This window comes from Dicentrarchus labrax, unplaced genomic scaffold, assembly GCF_905237075.1.
Source record: "Dicentrarchus labrax unplaced genomic scaffold, dlabrax2021, whole genome shotgun sequence".
NCBI classification, from domain to species: Eukaryota; Metazoa; Chordata; class Actinopteri; family Moronidae; genus Dicentrarchus; species Dicentrarchus labrax.
In genome coordinates, this window is record NW_026136714.1 from 23,171,954 (window position 1) to 23,191,950 (window position 19,997).

Here is a 19,997-nt window from a genome sequence, read left to right on the forward strand (position 1 = left end):
AAAACTGGGAGTCTCTTTTTGAAGGTGTTTGGTCTTTGTACCAAAGATGCACTACACAACTCTTATTACAACCATGAACCCATTTTCTTTGTCAGGTATTGTTAGGTATTTGTGTTGTGGTTTTCTTGTGTTCTCTCACCGCCACTGTCTTTGAAGTAAAATATTCCGAGTAGAAAATGTATTGCACTACAGTATCTGTTTTAATTATACAGTCTATGGTAGCATCCTAAAGGTCTTGAGGGGCAGACTACATGAGGATCATGTGAATCGCAATATCTCGAATTGCCAGTTGGGGTCACTGTTCACTAACAGTAGTAGTAGCCCAGAGTTGTTCAGTTACATTCATTTTCCCCACTAAAAAATACAGTAATATTAGAGATGGGATATTAAATCAATGTTTTAATTTATATAAAGCATCTCAGAATATCATAATAGAAGTTTCATATCAGAAGTTTAGCTCAAATTCAATTCAAGAGCAGCAAGTTTTCATCTTTTTAAGAACATTTTAAGTCAATGCAGTGTTGACTGAATGTCTTTAATAATCTTACAATCTTGTACAGCAGTAATTTTGACTTTTCAAAGTAGGAAAAACACAGGTGTTACAAATAACAATAACAAGGAACCAGAAACCAAAGAAGCTAAATTCAACCAGAATTAATTTTATTATTTGCACCTGTACATTGACTACTGTGACATGTCAAAATGTCACATGTGAAAAAAAATCTTTTTGTGGAGAATAAAGTCTACTATACGTTGCCTGGGACCACCACGTGGCTCCATGAAAGCTCCACACACTGACAGCAGATCAAAGAAAGAAATATTCATAAGTCATATCAAGTGTGGGTTCTGCTTTCATGGGTACCTGAAGAGTTCACATTAACCGAGGGGACCACTGGTTAAGTGTGTCCTCACTGAAATACCACTCTACACACAAGATAGTGGAAATAAATGTAGCTTTAAAAACTTTTTAGTCCTGTATGTATAAGGGCCACAACGAATTGATGACAGATATTAAATATTTGCATGTAGCTTTATCCAGTTTTAAAACACTTAATAGCTTTCTTCAGGTTAGTAAGTGTGAATAATTTTCCTGTTGAATTGGTGTCCAAAGGCCTGTATGAGTGACATGTGTGGGTAAAAGGAACATGGAAAGCTTAAGTAAAAGGGAGAGTCAGCTGTCTATTTGACACAGAGTGAAATGCACTAAATAGATGCTTACTAAAAAGAAACTTGGGGTTCCTCACAGTATGTTTGTGTAATATGCCAGCAGTTATTCTATATATATCTATATGAGTGTTTGGATAAATTGTTTTTATTGTCAAGCAGCTGTAAAATGCATTGTTCTACCATGGAAACAGTCAGAGATCTAGAGCCTGAAACTATTTGCATTCAACACTGAAATACGTGTTGTAACCAACACTGAGACTACTGTTGTGCAGGGCTGGGGCATATATAATGAATTACCTGTAACGGGGTAACAGTAATCAGAAATTTAAAAAGTAGTTGGTAACTCAGTGTGACAATTACTTTGAACTTAAATCAGATTACACATTCTCTAGGAAAATTTAGGGGAAATCCTATTGTGTAAAACAGTAAATCATTTGCAGGATTTTTAAATTAAAACAAGATTTGGTGTAGGGAAAGGATGCTATTTTTAACTGCAGTTGAGAAATTGTGCATAAAGTGTATCATGTCATATGATGGATTTAAAGGGAGAAAATCTGACACCAACAAGAATAAATTAAATCGCATTAAAATAATCTTGTGCACAACAGTATTGATTGCAGTTCAAAGCAGGTTGCCAGCAATCTGTAATGGATGAGACTTTTTGGAGCAGCCCAACCCTGCTGTTTTGTGACATGTAGGTAAAATATGTTCTTCTACAAAACTACAAATGTTCTTTGGCAATCTTTTAAATTAGCACACATTTTCAAAAGATGCATTTTAACTTAAATCAAGAATAAGAAATACATGTCACTGATGTCAATGAGGCAGCTAGTACCGACTAGCTGAAGAAAAAAGTGCAGATGAGTCGTCATGTTCACATAGCTGCTACGGCGAAGTGCAGCTGGGGGGGTAGAGAGAGTGGTGCAGAAAGGCACAGAGCGGGTCTTCTCCATCATGTCTTCACACCTGCAGCTGGAACTGGAAAGAACTGGTGCTCCACTTGCTTGTATCACAGTTGAGCATGGTGCGCTCTGTGAAGGTCACATTACCTTCTGCGTCTATCAGGATAATTGTATTGGTCCTAAATGGGCAGGGACACAGGGGACACAAGGATAACATATAAAATTAATGACTGAAAATGAAAAGAAGAAAGCAGAAAGGGGGCGGGAGTAACACTGATCAACAGCTGTAATCATTTAAAAGTCACATTTTCATATTTGAGGTGTTCTGCAAAAAAACATTTTTCAAGAATGAGCGGGCAGTGGCAGACAGTGTCTTGGTAAAGGACTCTTGGATAGGACTCTGGCAAAGACTGACCCTCTTGACCTTTTGGCTAAAGGATAGTCTCTGTACCCACTAATCCACTGTAGCATCACAGTGCAGACGATACCCTTTCATTTTCTTGCTGTGGAGGATTGATTACACCAGGGACTTTTGTGTATCAATACTTTCTATCATCTTGCAGGCGAACACAGCCCTGTCAGTCACCTCAGGTGGAAATAGAGGTTTGGCGTGGGTGGAAGACACTGACCTTGTGCCATAATGAGGGGAGCGAACACACACCGCTGACAGGGCCTGGATCATGGGCTTGCTGTAACCATCACCCTGGCTCTCCTGAGCAGGATCAGGTGTGTTCCTGTTAAACAAACCCACAATAAAAACCTGTGTATCATTTCTGTCAAATTGCCCATGCAGTACGTTGAAGTCAGCAATCAACTGATCCATAATATCAATAAATCCTGTAATATAAGCACAAAGGGTCCCTCAATCTGCCTTGTCCTTGTGATATCTGAAACTCTGTTGTAGCTCTGTGCTTTCAGTCGCTCAAGAGAGAATTTATTTCTACAACCGGAGTCTAGGTCTTGCAAGATTGGCTGTCATTTCTATCAGTTATGAAAAACATTTTACTTAACATTGTCTTGTTGAGACACGTGGCTGTCAGGACAAACACAGCTTTGCATCTGAGTGCTTGGTGAATCCACAACCACTACTAAGCAGACAGATTTTAAACAAATCCCCAGTTTGACCCCATTATCTTAACCACATATTTAGGAATAAAAACCATGCACATTAAACTAAATGTAATGTTCATAATGCCTATTGCATCGTTTCTCCGTTAAAGGAATAGTTGAACATTTTGGGAAATACACTTTCTTGCTGAGAGTCATTAGTAAACATGAAGGTACAGCCAAAAGCTGGTTAGTCTAGCTTAGCACAAAGACAGAGTAAACAGAGCCTGGCTTTGTCCAGTGGTAACAAAATCCACTTGCCGGTACCTCTGAAGCTTACTAATTAGCATGTCATATCTTGGTAGAGCACAATAACTTCCTGAAGCCTCAGCTGGGTTGTCTGACAACCTCATGGTGCTGCCAAGATAAAACTACAACTTGTTGTTTTTACTTACAGTTCCATATTTACCATACAGACACGAGGGTACGGATTATCAATACTCTCATCCAACTCTCAGCAACAAAGTGAATTGCTGTATTTCCCAAAATGTCAATGTTTCTCACACCCTTCTGGCATAACGCAACATCATGCGAAAGCCCAAATCTTATCAAGGGGTCAGCTAGTCCCCTACAGCAGCTCATTCAGAGCCCAGACACAGCATCTATAATACCTGGTATGTTCCTGCGACTCTGTCCAGTTCTTTGCACTCTGAATCAATTAGAGTTTGACCCCACACTTGGCCCCTGACCTGCTTAAATTCTGCAATGGTCACTATCAACATACATACATACATATATACAGTACAACTGACTGGAGATGAAAATAACCAACATTTGTGACACTATCAATGGCAAGTCATCCCTATTTAACCCATAGGCTTGTTTTACATCCAACACAAAGCCTTTAAATGTATAGAGATTATTCATAAACTAATATCAAGATGAAATGTTGTTATGATGTGTGAATCTAAAGCAGTGTTTAAATGTTCACCACTCACAGTTCCTCATTATTGAGGACGTTGAGCAGCTCTTGCACCAGTCCATCGCAGGACAGAGACTGGTCGTTGACAGCGCTGGTGAAGTGACGCTTGCCTTGCAGCAGTTTCCTCCATGGAGTGTCCAGCAACGAATTACTCAAGCCATAGATTCCTGCTGAGGGGCACATGAAAAATACAGACAAATATATACACTAGTAAGCTCTGTTAGTGACCTTATGGCACATGCTCCAATAAATAGACAATCTGAGAGCAGTATCAATGTGGAAATGTCAGGCTAACATGAATGGGCCATAGGCCGAGAGGAGAGGTAAATGTGAAATGAACGGTTTCTACAGCAACCATATTAAAAACACAGACCTGGTTTTAGATGGATGGGTTCAGGGCTGCCTCTGTTTCCATAGTAACACACAATGTCTTGTTTGGCTCTACATGGGACACAGTAAGATGGAAAATTAGACATTGCATTTAGTGATGATTAACCTTGTTTAGGTCTCATTATGAAGGCTGTGTCAAGAGTCATAATGCTTCTATGCTCTCGAAATAAATGCAAAAACAGCAATGTTCAAAGGAGCACAAAGGGGAATCATAAAATGGGTGCTCAGGGTGAAAGAGAATATCAGCAGCGCACCATACAGTATTCTTTAATTTTCTTTTTCTCCTGGAAAACAGGAATTAAGAAGCCTGTTTCATTTGTAGAGGCAATTCAAATGGGAAAACACCCAACACCATAGTTAATTGCAGCATTTAAATCTATCCTAAAGGAACAACTGGATAAAATTAAAGCTTCAAAATACAAATTAGTGCTGCAAACACCTTTGACTACCACAAAACCCGTTAGTTACAGTGTTAGATCTCTTTGCAAAGTCCTCAGTTAGAGGGAATTTATTCAGTCTGAAAAATCTGTCTGACATCAAGGGCATCTGTGACGGCTTTGGTACAGGAGAGTGAATAATAAATTATGACCAAATCCTTTGAACCAGCAGGGGAATGAATTTTTTGATGTCAATTTTATGACAGCCATACCAGTGGCATCAGTCAATCTGAAATGTGGTGCAACACTGCTTCAACATCTAACTTGGAAAGTTTCCCAGTCAAGAGCTGGCAAGGAAGGAACAGAATATGCTGCTGGGCTTGTAGCTCTGCCACACACTTTATTGGATAGTTTTAAAAGCCATAATACAAATCGTCCTTTGGTCTATACCCTATATCACCATAAGCAGCACTGTGAAACCTATTAACAACGATTTCATATCAGATTTTTATAGCTGATCTGAGTTGATCGACAGAAGATTAACCAACAACTACTCCGATAATTGATCAAATGTTTGATTCCCTTTTCAAGTAAAAAGGCCCAAGTTGGACTCTTCCCGCTTCTCGACGTGAAGATTTGCAGCTGTTCTCTGCCTTATATCACTGCAAATTTAATGTCTTTAAACTGGTGGACGGACAAAAGAAGCAATTTGAAGACGTCACATCGGACTATTAGATTAGACCTAACAACTGAGTAATTAATTGAAAAAATACTCTGTAGATAAATGATGAAAATAATCCTTAGTTGCAGCCCTAGTGATGTTTAAGCCCTACAACACCCAGATAACCCCAGTATATGAAGTACTATGTATATGAAAAAAACATGAATTTCACCTACAAGGTTGCTGTTGGGTTGGGTTGAGATGCGATTGAAATTATTAAGCATAAATACAAAATGGACCGCTTCATGTAAATGAATAATTTAGTATATTTTGCTTATTTGTTTATCAAAGTTAGACTTCACTAAGTCTTTATACGATGAAACGCTCATCTTCGTTTTCCTATTAGATCAACCCAACTACATAGACAGAATGATGTAAGAGATGCTGTGACATGATGATACATTTTAACATGTAGGTGGTGACTGGACTAATTAAAATCATCTCATCTGATTAGTCATTTTATTATTTTGTACATCATAACTCAGTCCGCTCTTTCCTCTGGGACAGTTCTTTCCGACCTCTGCAAACTACCAAAGACTGAGGGAATAACATGATGACACAGACTGACACTCACACAGACTCTCATTCCCTACAAATGATTAGTGATAAACTTGCTGTGCAGAGGTCGTTCTTTACTGTTTGCGCAAGGACTCCTCTGTCTTGTGTAAATTTCCCGGAGCAGAGCATTTTCTAAAGGCACAACAATATGTGTCTGAGCAGCTGTGAGAGAATCCTCAAAGCCGTAGGTTGACATTACACTATCTCTCTGACAACAACAAAGACCGTAATATTGTTTCCAGCTTGTATCCAAACCCAGCTGAACAGTCTGAATAAACAACGGCTTTTTCTGGGTGCCTGTGGTTACTATGAACACAGCAGCACTGGCCAATGTTGACTTGGGTGATAGCACTCATCCCTCATACATGCATGTGCACAGTGGCTGCTCAATGGGAACCAGATGGTACTGTAACCTGAAGGGAAACGGAAGAATCTGTGAAGCGTCTGTCAGCAACGCAACGCAATTTTGATGTTTGTTATTGTGACCTGAACTCAACAATACCTGAAAGAGCTTGTGTCTTATGCATACACTTTGCCTGTGATATGCATCAAATTGAGCACCGTAGTAGCAGGTGAAGGATTTGCAGAGAGATAGCTCTACTTCTGCTATTTGAAATTGGCTAGAATATTGAAAGTCCCATCAGGTGTGCTGTGGCTTGATTTGGGCTCAGATGAGGGAACAGCAGGAGGTCAAGGCCACTGGGCAGAGAAAGAACGAGGAGGGAAGATTCGAAAACAGGCTTTTTCAGATCTCAGTCAGAGAGGTGAATCAGTATGCTGGCTGGGAGACGTTCTAATGAAGAGTCGTCTATTGAGGCTGCAGAGCAGTTTCCCCATCCCCAGCTGTGGTGTAGTTGCCTGGAGATGGTTGGATGAGCTTTCAACATTATCAGTTCAGAATGTAGATAGGCATGTTGGTGTGGGCTCCTGGGTAGCAACAACATGTACTCTTGCAATCACACACATCTGTGCATGTACACCCACACATGCTGACATTAAAAGGCATGGAATGGGGGGAAAAAACACTTGTTTGTAATCATTTTTAGCCATGCTATTTTACAGCTCTATGGTTGGTCTGTCAGAGTGAAATATCTCAAAAGCTACTGGATAGATTACCATGACATTTGATTTTGAACATGGTAAAAGCATTCTGAAATGATCATTTTGCACAAAACCCTGCTGTGGCACAGCCTTACAAAGCTGCTAGCAAGGCTGTAGACTCTTATTATGTTTAGATACACAGTAAAATTATGAACTTGATTTAATTATTATGAATAATAATAATAACATATCCATGTGGTACTCTATTTCAACATCAGCTACTGTATGTGACCTCAAGGTGGCTGCAGACTTGATAGGATCTGTTCTTATATAACTTTAGTAACAAAATCACACCCGACCTAGAAAAGTTAGCTAATCAAAATCAGACTTTTATGGAAAGTCAATTCAGGGAAATGTAGTCGGATTCAGATCTCCTTCTGATGTAAAATATGACCCCATGCTAACCACTGTAAAGCCAAAATAAACATTATTTGGATTTTTGTGGCAATCTTTGGACATCTGGATTCACTCAATGAACAATGCAGGCTATATTTACCGCGATCACCTTTTAACTAACTGCTAATTCTTTTCAGCACAAAAACATGTTCTGTTCTACTCAAAGAGAGTGTCTTTTCCCCACAGGTAATCTTACTAGCGCTTGGAAAAAACAAACACTACAAGTTGTTCCTCTTTAAACAGAGTTCATCCACCCCTGATACTCCACCCCTGGAATGTGCATATCTGCTGCACCGCTGTTTTTCTTCTTCAGCTCAAACAAGTTTCTGCCAAGAATTACTACACATGGTTTGAGGCCATAAGATTGAACCACTTTCTAACGTTGTTTTTATAAAGCAGCCACACTCTGCTCGACTGAAACTGCATTAAGCGAGGCATTTTTTTGCAGGCAAACATCAGAGGAGATAGTCATTAAAATGGATAATCTCTGGGCATTGACTTTAAAGCGAGAGTGACATAAAGTGGGATCAAAAACCAAAGCTATAGGAAAGACAGATGAAATGTTGGATATGGAGCCTTGAGGGCATCAAGCAGAGAATATCTCAGATCAAAATTTAAATATATATGGCAGTTGCTCCACTGAGGGAGAATTCAGTGCGATGCTTTGGGAAATGACCAAATCACTCCAGCTCAACCCAACATGATTAAAGATTATTAATCAAGGCAGTATTAGTCGAACAAGCATCACAATTAAAGAGTAGCAATACATAAATCATGGCCTGACTGCCTCTGGGTTGTGTATTCGGTGTACATCCTTTCTCTCATATGCATCTCTGTGTGGGTGATCCCTCTCACTAACTGAGTGAAGACAGAGAAGGCTTAAAAATGGTGGGCACATCTTCCCCCACCGCCACCTCATCATAAATCACGTCTTTGGTTACAGATGGATGAGGAATCCTCTAATTGTAATATAGAGCTACTCTCTATCCACCAGATGTAGTTATTGATTCGGAAAGAAACTAGACGCCTTATTTCCTCTGGGCTGCAGGACGCACTACAGTGGGAAACAAATTGACTGGTAATGACGGTGTTTATTAAAAAGATGTAGGCTTGCTTTGTGTCACTCTGTGTCATCTCTATCTGCAGTGAACGCGGCTCCCATCAGACAGGTATTAGTGGAAAAAGCATATACAGTATCTTTCAAAGCAGGAGCCCCCAGATAACAGCCCAGCCAAAGTGGAAGACAGGCATTATTACAACATAAACATTTGGCTTCGCTGGCGTCTCACGAGCATGAGGTGGTACCTCATTCTTTCATTTAAGAGGAATGCAGTGGGGGCGGTGCAGCTGTAACTACGGTTCCTGGTCTTAACAAGGACATTTGCATATCTTGATGGCTTTAGCCTATCAAAGAAACAACAGTCGAACCATCAAGCTGCTGTTTAGTCCTATGTGAAAAGAGAAAAAAAAAGAGGCTTCAAAGGCTGAATACTGATATTCCTGGAATGAGGCTGCAAATAGCTTACAATCTGTGCTGATGTTAAATACCAGGAAAGACTAAAACTTCTCCTTTGAAACTTGCATGTTTCTTCTTGACTGCATTTTCCTCAGTTCACTAAATCCCTCCCCCAAACAGTGATAATCCAATCATAGCATAGCAACCATAACCTGGAACTACCCAGGTCTGGGTCAAGCCTGTGGCTCTTTGCTGCATGTCGTCCCCTCTCTCTCCCCGTTACGTGTCTATCCTGCCCTCTTAAGCCCTGCCCACCCACCACCCAAAAAAATATGATGTGCCTAATACAGCAGAAAACCAATGCATCTCTCTAACCCAAAAGCAATGCTAAAAAATGTGGAGGAAGGGATGAACAAGCATAAGAAAATCCCTTCTGAGACGATATCCTGCTTGAGGCCAAGTTACCAGGATACACGGATCATGACACCAAACTCCACCGTGGAAACCCTGATTTCCCCCCCCTCCCCCAGCAGGGATACAGTTTGGTAGGGGTGTGTGTTGGAGCTGAACCTCCAACCTCTCACTGGCAGAAACTGAGACCCGTTTCCATGCCAATTGTCTACAGGGGCCTTCACCATGACAGCTATCTTGGTGTGCACTGATCCCACTTTGATTTTTCTCCCTTAAACAGATCACCAAATTCACTCAAGTCAGGCTGGGCAAGGCAGACGAGGGAAGAAGAAAAAAAGAAAAGCCCCTCATTATTTTTAATGCTGTCTCGTTTTTCTTTGTCTGAAACCCTGAAATATGAACAGGTGTTCCTTTAGAATTTTAATGCGGGCTCTTTCACAGCTCAGCGGCTGAGATTTCTTTTCTGTTCTGCCTGCATAGCACACCAGAGATGAAGACACTACCTTTGTGGTTTCATTCCGAGGTAAGGCCAGAACTCCGAGGAACAGAGTTACATCCCAAAAATCTCTGGAGTTAGATTTCTTTAGTATGCAAGAATATGCCAATGGTACTTCATGACACCCACACAGTGCAATAAAGAACTTGTCTTAACATATAATATATTACGTATTGTTCCCGACTCTCTGGAATAAATTTCATGTCGGGAAATATATTGCATTGAGAATTCTTACTGACTTTACTGGAAGTGTTGTTTTGTGTTGAAATGTAAAGATTCTCACACTGTTAACACATCTTTGACTCAGCTTTATCAGCTGATGAACCATACGCTCAGATGAATTTCACCTGACCACACCTTTCACTCACTTGAATTCTGCTGTGATGAGGTTGAAGCCGTTGTACAAATGGCTTTCTGTCGACACCTTCTTCAGGTAGGAGTAGCTGTCCTGATCCTTGTCCATCAGGTAGTTAGACACTAGAAATCCTGCACAACGACAAAGGTAAATAGAAATGGTTCTGTCATTATGCATTCAATAAACCCAGCCTAGTTGTTAATAATATGTTAAAATATGTACATACACATAATAAAAAAAGATGAATATGTGAAGCACAAAAGATGTCGTGAGCAATGTTGTGCTTAAAATGGATTCGTAATGTGTAAGCAACATGCAAGATACTTCACGGGAGACTGTAGAGACTTGAGATGCATGATGTTTGACTTTTCATGGCCTGCTCACCTCTTCCTTGCGCGTCAGGGTTGGGACGTCCCTCCATGTAGTTGGTGATTGCAGCCAGCTTGCCCCGCTTGCTGATCCCCAGCCATGATCCTCCTTCCTTACCATATTCCAGATCCAGGCCTGGTTAAAACAAAAGTAGTTTATGAAACACATATGATATTATATTGATGAAAATAACTAACAACTCTGAAAAAGAAAATAAGGGATCCTAACTTCACTGCAGGGTGGAACAGTGCGTCATCCATACTTCTGAACAATTCCCACAAAATACTAAACCCTATTAGTATCCATACATTAGGCATTTCCCATGTTTCTGCAATTTCCCACAATGTTTTCAGGGCCGTCAGTTCCACATAGGTCAGTCTCCCTTAAGAAGTGCATTGGATAACAAATTATTTACAAGTATAATTTTCATGATGTTTCCTGGAATGAACTATGTAATTTGGTAGTAATTATGGGGAAATCGAGACAGTGTTCAACTGGCAGACTTCCAACTGATTAACTATAATTAATAGCTGCTGTCTTTAGCTCAAACACAGCAGGTCAGCTGAACATGCAAAAATGTGAAATTTGCCAATGAGTCAACAGGCAAGCAAACAAGCCAACCTATGAAAAACACCAATATTTCAATGATAAACAAATAAGGAATAATTCCTTTAAATTAGCTTTTTTTAGCTAACAATTGTTCGCAGGAAACTTCCTTGAACATTTACAGACCTGTAAAAAAATATATATATATAGCATTACTTAACATGGACCTTAATCTCATAGGTCTCTCTTTATCCATTTTACAACGTTTGTCTTACAACAATGCCCTTGGCAATGCTGACCCTCCATCTGCAAGTTTCAAAGCAAAATGTCTGGAAAACTGAACTACATCTGATCAAATACACAACTGAAAAAATGATGTTATCTCCACTGACTGTCACTGACATTAAGGAGTAGTATAGTATAGTATAAGAGGTACATTGATTTGATTGGACTACACTCGTGTAGCTTTGGCAGTAATGAAATAAACTCAATCCATCAGTAACGTTGTCTTCTTTCTGCATTCCACTTCTTCATACAGCATGGAAAAAGGTGGGGCACTCAAAGTCTGCTGCACTTCCTGGTGATCAATAAAGACAGGTCCACTTACACTGACAGTGACCAAGAGAGCCACACGGTCTTACTCCTCTGGGGGTTGAGTGGAAAGCTAACCCGATCCCACTGGGAGCTATAGCTTACTTCCCTTCTCGTCATGCTATGTCTCCTTCAGGGCCCTGCCTCCGTACCCCCCCTAGCCCTGCAGATAAGGCAGGGCCATTTATTTCTGTCACATCGCATAAAAGCAGCCATCAATTAAGGGCCCACTACTGGAGTCCTGACCCCTCTATTACAGAGGGGAGAAGGAGACGGATGAACAACGAGGCTATCTCTGTGTTTCCTCCTTCAGCAAAAAAAAAGGATGATTGATTTCCTCTGCTTGGCTATAATGTGTATTAGACATCAGTCAATTAAATATAGTTTACTGCGGGTGGGGATGTCCTGTGACGGAGTAGAGGAGAATTGGATTCTGGGGTGAAGGAGACAGATTTTTCCTTGATTATTGAAAGCCATTTAAACCTTGAATAAAAGCCAAAATCTGCTGCAGTTTCACATAGTCACAGAGCAAAGATGTTTTAAAGTCTAACATATTCCATTTGTCTAGATTTAAAACAAACTCAGTTCATCAGTTAAACATTTAATCTGTAGTTAATTGTGGTTTTTGTTACGATTTTGACCAGGTCTCCCTTGCAAAAGAGCCTTCCAACCTTAATCTTATTCTTTATTGCTACTATTTTTTGTGTGTATGTAAAGCACTTTGTAAACATTGTTTTTTAAAAAAGTGCTATTTAAAAAAAGTGCTATACAAATAAAGTTATTTTATTAATCATAGGGCTTAAATAAAGATCAAATAGATAGAAAGCCAGACTTTATCCAGTCACTGCTATTTACTTTACTCTTAATAATTTGTATTTGTGTTCTAAAAGGGGGAAAAATGGGTGAAATATATCCTTACTGATTGAACATGTATTGTGTCTTGATAACCCAATAAAGATATATATGGAAAAATGCGTGATTTGTGCTGACATTTGTGCTGTAGTGAAATGGTGAGTGGTGAGCTGGAATAACTCACCGCTGAGGATCTCATTGTTGGTCCCCCAGAAGTCCGCAGGCTTGGACGGCCTGTTGTAGAACTCATCTCTGTTTGCAGCCAAAATTAGCCTGAGGAGAGGGAGGGAGAGAGGTTTAGTTTGTTTAGCTTTTTTTCATTCGCTCTTGATGTAAACCATTGAGGTACGACCACTGGTCTCAACAGCAGCTCCATCACCAACGACTCCTTCATCATTATCAATACATGCTATCCCACCCCAGAAGTTAATGAGTTGGTAGACGGACAGACTTTACCGCGGACTCCTGGGCACAGCGTTAAATATTTACTGTAACAACCCCAGTCTCTCTCCCCGACTTTATAAAGGCCTCAGATGTGTCCGGGAGTCTTCAAGTACAGTGATGTTACAAATTGATTGAGCGGGATGCAGAGGATACAAAAGGTCGAGGTTACATGGAGGAGGAGGTGCTTTGATGGCGACCAAAGAAGAGAGGATCAAAAGAAGTGTGACATCAAAAGGCCAAGCCAATATAAAAGTTAGTCAGTCAGTCTTAATAGAGAAGGAAGTAAAGTAAGCAAGTAAAGTGAAACAGAACTTCAAGTTCAACAGGTTGTACAGGTACAGCTCTGTACACGAGCTGTGTCAGTGTAATACAGCTGCTTGGCGCAATTTCTTTTTGTGATTCTTTATGTTTTTGTAAGCTTTACTTACAATTTGAATTACTATGACCGCTTTCAATAATTATAATAATAATACAAATGTTTTAGTTGTAGGAGTGACTTCTCCTTTCTTTCAGAAAGCCATCGGTTACAACCACATCAGTGCATAATAAATAACTACTTAGAGACAGGGGTGGGCGAAAATGAATAACATTATACTGTAACCATCACACTGTTGCATCTGTACTGATGTTGTTATATCTAGTCTATCTGTTATATATAAGTATTCACATAATACAAAGTCAAACAAAATCCTACAAAACCATATACTTTCTCACATTTTAGCCCTTTGTCTAAAATCCAAATCGGATTTCTTTAAAACAATTTAAAAACAGAAACACTTATTTATATAGGCTAAATTACAATTTGCCTCAGGGGGGCTTTGCACCCTCTGTCTGACCCTCAAATTTGATTGAGGAAAAGCAAAAGGAAAACTCAGGCAGAGGGGGGAATAGCTCTCCCAGGATGGAGAGACATGCAATAGATGTTGCAAGCACAGAACAAACCAAAAAAAAAAAAAAAAACACATTTTATCTCATCTTCATCTTTTTTACAAAGCTGTTTGTGCCTGCCTTGCTTCACTTACCACTGCAGGTGTTCTGCCCAATTTTAAATCTGTTTTTATTGCAAGGCTATGAAACAAACATTTACTTTACTGCTACAAACAATTGTAAACAGCCTGAACAAGATTGTGATCTGATAATGAAAATAAATCAGCTTGAATGTTGAGTCTGTAGTCAGTCAATGCATTACACTTTGACCTGCAATTTTATGCAGGGTGCCATTACGTTCAAGGACATTAACAACTGGAATGTGACCTGTGTCTAATGCAACATCAGCCATTAGTTTCTACATGCCTTTACTAGCAGGTCACTACTGTCAATCCTATAACAAGGAAACGCAACCTCACTTATTTATATACATACATACATACATACATACATACATACATACATACACACAATCAGCTTCTGTTTACAATTCACATGCACACAGCAACATTCAGCTCATCCCACCCATTCAGCAGTTATGAAACACAGGAAACAATTATTCCCTTGCTCAGAGGAAAATATGAACTCTCACCATTGGACCCTGTGACTTTAGTAAACATGAGTTAGCATTTTAGCAAAGAGACACACTCTAGGCTTATGTATTATATGCTGTGTTCGAATGCAATACACCAACATGTGTTTATCTTTGTCAATAAAACTTGTACATTTATAGAATTTGAGTTAAAGATCATTGAGATATGGATTTAAACACAGCTGAAAGGCATGTATACTCCCTTTGGGCAAACTATGCAGGCTGAAAAGGGGAGGGCAATAAAATGTATTGACCTCTATAATAGCTGTATGTACCTTCTGAGCTTGGCAATGGCCTCCCTATTAATCTTTCAGGGTGAGAGCTTGGATCCTGTTAAGAGCAAACAAATAAACCAAACTGACCTAATAGGGGTCGACCTCTGTGCATCAAGGGCTAATGATAGCTTGTTCCCATGGCACTGTGTGAGCCACCACTGGTCCAGAAAACAAAGCTAACACTAATGATGCTACACCAGAGAGAGCATCTGCTATCTGATCCTGAGGGGAAAATCACACGCGAGCAGCCCTGATCACAGTCGGCCAGCTGCATCATATAAGAGGGATGGTGAGAAGCAGAGAAGTATCAAAGCTCTTCATGAATATTGAACCTTTTTTTGGGGATTCAATAAACACAGTGACTTGTGGACTTGGCAGCAGCCACTGGGTTGCTGTGGGATTATGTATTCAAGGATATTAATGAGTGCCATAGGATCATTCCCTATAATTTATGTGAGCCTTTGACCTTTCATCTTGCATTAACTTCACGTCAAAGTTCCACCAGACCAACCATTTGGTCCAAGTCAAAGTATTTCAGCAACTAGTGGGAAGTCTATGAAAATTTGTTGTAGATGGAAACGAGGCAGCTCGACAAAATCATGAGAGAATCCATCTTGCCAGACTTCAATCATTGTGTTTGTGGTCCAACTACAGTGGTACTGGACCAATCAGCATCCTTTGAGAAAGAACTGGCAGCCAAGGTGGTGTGCGCTAGGTACACAGTGAGAAAACACAAAATTGTTGGCTCCCATAGAGGCTAGCGTAGATGCTGCTAGCATCAGTTATATCAGAACTGGAGAGTATTTCTTAATTGAAAGAAGTGAAGGCTTTTCTCAATGTTTCTTTCCTGTTCTTCCGACTTTAGTAAGAGTTTGATTATGGTATTTGGTTCATTGATCTGATTGGTTGAAGTTTCCCCGTGATAGAGAGGTGGTTCATCCAATTCCCTGCCGAGTATTTTTTTAAAGAGCGTGCCCCTTTCCAAACTGTTTCCAACAACGACTTCCCAGATGGTTCTTGAAAGCGAAAACTTTAACATGCTTGCAGCACTACAATAAAAGTTAAGGGTCCTCAAAATCATTAGGATTCATCCTCTGGATATCTGTACACAATTTCATGGCAATCCATCCCAAGTTAAGACATGCTACTGCAGTGCAGTCCTGGTTTACAAATCTTGTTCTCCAGATTTAAGAACAGGTACAGACCCAAAGAATGTAACATCATCATGATTGATCAATGATTCTTTTTTTTACCATATTGTGCAGCCCTAGTCTGGACCAAAGTGGCGGCCTGACCAACTGACAATGCTCTCCCTGGAGCCACGCTGCTAATGTGACTAAAAGTGTTAATATGTAATTGGCAGGCTGCCATGATATACAATAAGAAAATTCATGCTATCAAGAAGATCAGTGTTTTAGGCTTTTGACACTCCATAGGCTTTTCTCTTAAGCCAGCGTTGGGGCAAAATGTCAACTTGCTTACAGCACATATCAAAATTTAACTGGCAGTTTGCCTCGAGTGACATCATACTGCTAAGGGGATAAACAATTTTATCCTCAGCTCTATGGAAAAACTTTCAGTGTATTTCTTTAATCCATTACCTTTGTTTTTTGGGGGACTCTAGGGACTGCAATTCGAGGTGTTGGTGTTTAAATGACACTGACTAGCCTAAAGGAAGTGCTACAATTACAGGTCAAGTTCATATTACAGAGCTGGATGGTTGATTGCAGCACTACTTTTATTCTGAGCAGCAGAAAAAGTCAAAATAATAAATAAAAAAAACATTGCAGGCTAGAAAATTGAGTTTTGAAATCCAGAAATCTCAGCATGTGGGTAATCACTGAGTCATTTGTGCTGAACAACATGAACCCATTTAACCCCCGCAGGTACAATTCTGCCATTTTGTGCTGTGGGAGTGTAATAATTGTACTTAATGAAACTTTAATCTTGCCTTCAACCCAATTTAGTCCAAGTATGTGCGGCACATTCTTTTTGATTTACACATCACTGCAGCATAACAGAACTACTTCTGAAACTAGCAGTCTATATATAGTACTGATGTAACCACATTAGGACACAGTACGTTTCACCTTTCCCCAGGTTCAGGTCTGAGTCAGTACTCATACCACACCTCTGCTGTGATCTCCTTAGGCGGGGTCAGACTCCCAGAGGGAAGGACAGAGATGGACCATGGCCAGGTAGAGAGCTCACTCTCTAGCTCAGGGGAATTATAATAAGCTGGACCCGACATCGCCCCTGTAACTCACACTGACTGCTCATACTGCACTAGTCTGTGCGGTCCACTGAAAGAGCGTTTACTGCTGGGCAGGGCACATGGAGGTTGCACAAAGATTCACTTAGCACTTTAAAATGGTAGATTTTAGCAAGAGATGTGATGTATTTTCGTAAGTATCATGTCTAACTTCATTATGTGCCCAATATAGAGGGCTATACATGTCATCCCATGAACACTTGGGCCGTGGCAAAGACTGACACCTCCAAAATCTGATGTCCCTTAGTTCCACATGTTTAGAAAATACATGATAAAACAACAGATCCTCTTTCCTTAACTCCCTTATTACTTTACCACCATTTGTGTGTTTGCACCTCTGCTCAGTGGCACACTGGAACAAGATGAAAACGCAGAACCTTGCAGCATTGTCAGAGTCTGACGGCAGTGATTTATCAACCTGAAAGGGTGTTCCACTTATATTTGTTTTTATTTTTAAAATTTGTGTCGGTATGTTCTGTAGCTGCATGTTCCAACAATTCACTGAAGCTATATGATGCAAACTGAGTGAAATATTCAATTCCAGCACTGTGGGGTTTCTTTTGTAGCCGCATCAAAAAGAAATATCATGCATAATTTGTATACACATTTCCCAAAGAGCCAGCCTGACATATTGGGGATCTTTTTAAAAAATAGCCTCACAACTGTATCAGGTTGTATCACACGGTGGGTAAGTGAGGATTTAAAAGGTGCTTATGATGTTTGATCCATATCTTGGTGTTTTTCCACTCGTTGCTCAATAATATTCTTTGGCTGCTCTACCGGAGAGTGCCCTTAAACCAGATGCTCTACTAGCTCCAAGGGTGCAGTTCTGTGTGTGTGACTGTGCTCTCTGTCCTCTGTGCATGAAGAGGGTTTGTTTGAAGGTATTAGGATTTTTGGTTAGGATTTTGTAGAACCAAGTTTTGGTGTACTGAGTAATTCTGGCTAGCCTCCTTCATATGTTATATGTTTATATGTATCCTTTGTTTGTTAAAAAACTGCTTATAAGTCTGAGACAATGTTTCCCAAACAGCTGTAGATAGAATAAGTGCAATTGAGATTTTTCTGCACATGATGCATTTCATGATTATTCAGGAGCAGGATCTATGTTGTGACATCATATATGACATATCATATTCCTTGCCAGTCGTTTCTTTTGGATTCCCCCTTACTGTACTGCATGGATGACCAAATTAAGCTTCTTAAATATACTTACATTGCACTGAGAACAGAAAAGCATCAAAGTTTGTTTTAACGGGTTAATGGCTCACCTGTAGGCATTTTTGGATGCAGGACGGGGGTCAAACTTGAAGAAAATTATACACATGGATGTACTGGGGGGGTCAGGGGATTAATGACAAGGTTTCACTCAATCCACATCTGCCTTCAAATAGTTGTCATATCTGACAAAGACAAGAAAAAAGAAAAAGAAATGTGTTTAGTTCTGGCATGGGTGTGTGGGAGTGCGGTGAAATAAAGACATGTGTTGTGAAACAAGATCATGACCTGGGTTTGTTCAAACTGTGCAATATTATACAGATTAAGAAGAGCAGCTAAAGGGTTTCTTCACTGTCTGTGTTCATAGAGAACGTATTGGGAAGAAAAATACTTGTATGTGCCACATCTTTATGATGCACTCATCAGAACACATACACTTATTTCAGTACTTACATGGCTGTAGGGCAAACAAAAGGACCATCCAGAGGGCATGCTGTGTGTGTGTGCCTCTGTGAACCTGGCCCATGTTCAGAATAGCAAGTGTTAGGAATAGTATCACGAAGATTTATTATCTTTAGGATTCTTGTTACTGTAATGAGTGCAAAGGTAGCAATTAAGTAAGATAGGTTCAGAAGCTCCTCCATGAGTCACAATGTCATTCAATGATGTGCTGGGTAATAATCTGATACTACAGATTACTGTAGCACTTTACCAAGCTAAAAGTTATACTATTATATTATTTATTAGACAGGTAACATTGACGGCAAGTTAACAGTCTAATAACAAGCTATTAATAGTTGCTACAGCCCTGGTTCAAGATGAGCTAGCCAAATAGCATAGTCGCTATATGTTATGTATAAACAACTCTCGCCTTGCAGATCAAACTGGTTAAGTAACATCATGACATACGACTAGTTCTGCCTCTACCAACAAACTAGTTTCAGCATTACTTGGTAACCTGAGCAAAAACTAGCTATCGTTAGCATTTTACAGTCACACGTAACAATGGCAGAGAGACTAACCAGGCGGACGTTAGCTACCTACCTAAACTTAGTTAAGCGCCACACATTAAACTGCAGATGTTTGTCCGCTGTCTTCAACTGTTGAAGAGTGTGTGGTGTCGGCTAGTTGTACTCACTGTCCCTTTACACTCGTTGTTGACAACTAAAAGGAAGTGTTCACATTGAGTGTCCTCGATTTGTTTCTCCGGTCGTCTCATAAGCCTTCACAGCGGATGCGAGGGTTTATTCTTCGGCGTTGTCCAGAATCCCGCCCACCCCGCCACTGTAAATACATAAAACGAGTGCACTTCCAACAGAGCTCTGAAGTTGGCTGTAATTGGTCAGTTCACAAGCATTGCGTTTCCTGTTGGACATAGCTGCATTCAAAATAAAAGCATTGATCGTATAAACATGTTTTGGTGAAATTACTTACATTATGGATTTTAGGGATGGCTTGTTGAGACCGCAACAACATTTTGAGCGCGCAAAACATTATTAGGGATAGATAGATAGAGAGATAGATAGAGGGAGAAGATAGATAGATAGATAGA

The 19,997-nt window shown here is 40.0% G+C and overlaps 1 protein-coding gene across 5 annotated transcripts; it reads right to left on the minus strand.

The window, feature by feature from the left end:
* Window positions 1-516: 516 nt before the first annotated feature.
* On the minus strand, window positions 517-19,686 carry tango2 (transport and golgi organization 2 homolog (Drosophila)). 5 transcript variants are annotated; one of them, XM_051422930.1, is made up of 10 exons: window positions 19,490-19,657; window positions 18,899-18,962; window positions 18,499-18,630; window positions 12,902-12,990; window positions 10,744-10,863; window positions 10,373-10,490; window positions 4,472-4,539; window positions 4,115-4,268; window positions 2,699-2,803; window positions 517-2,248 (listed from the first exon to the last, which is right to left on the minus strand). In XM_051422930.1, the coding sequence occupies exons 3-10, from the start codon at window positions 18,552-18,554 to the stop codon at window positions 2,128-2,130; spliced, it is 831 nt and encodes a 276-aa protein (XP_051278890.1). In that variant the 5' UTR covers window positions 18,555-18,630; window positions 18,899-18,962; window positions 19,490-19,657; the 3' UTR covers window positions 517-2,127. The 5 variants fall into 5 exon arrangements, with proteins under 5 accessions (XP_051278890.1, XP_051278893.1, XP_051278895.1 ...); XM_051422933.1 differs by having other exon boundaries at window positions 18,899-19,034; XM_051422935.1 differs by having other exon boundaries at window positions 4,115-4,265; window positions 19,490-19,656.
* Between the last annotated feature and the right edge of the window lie 311 nt (window positions 19,687-19,997).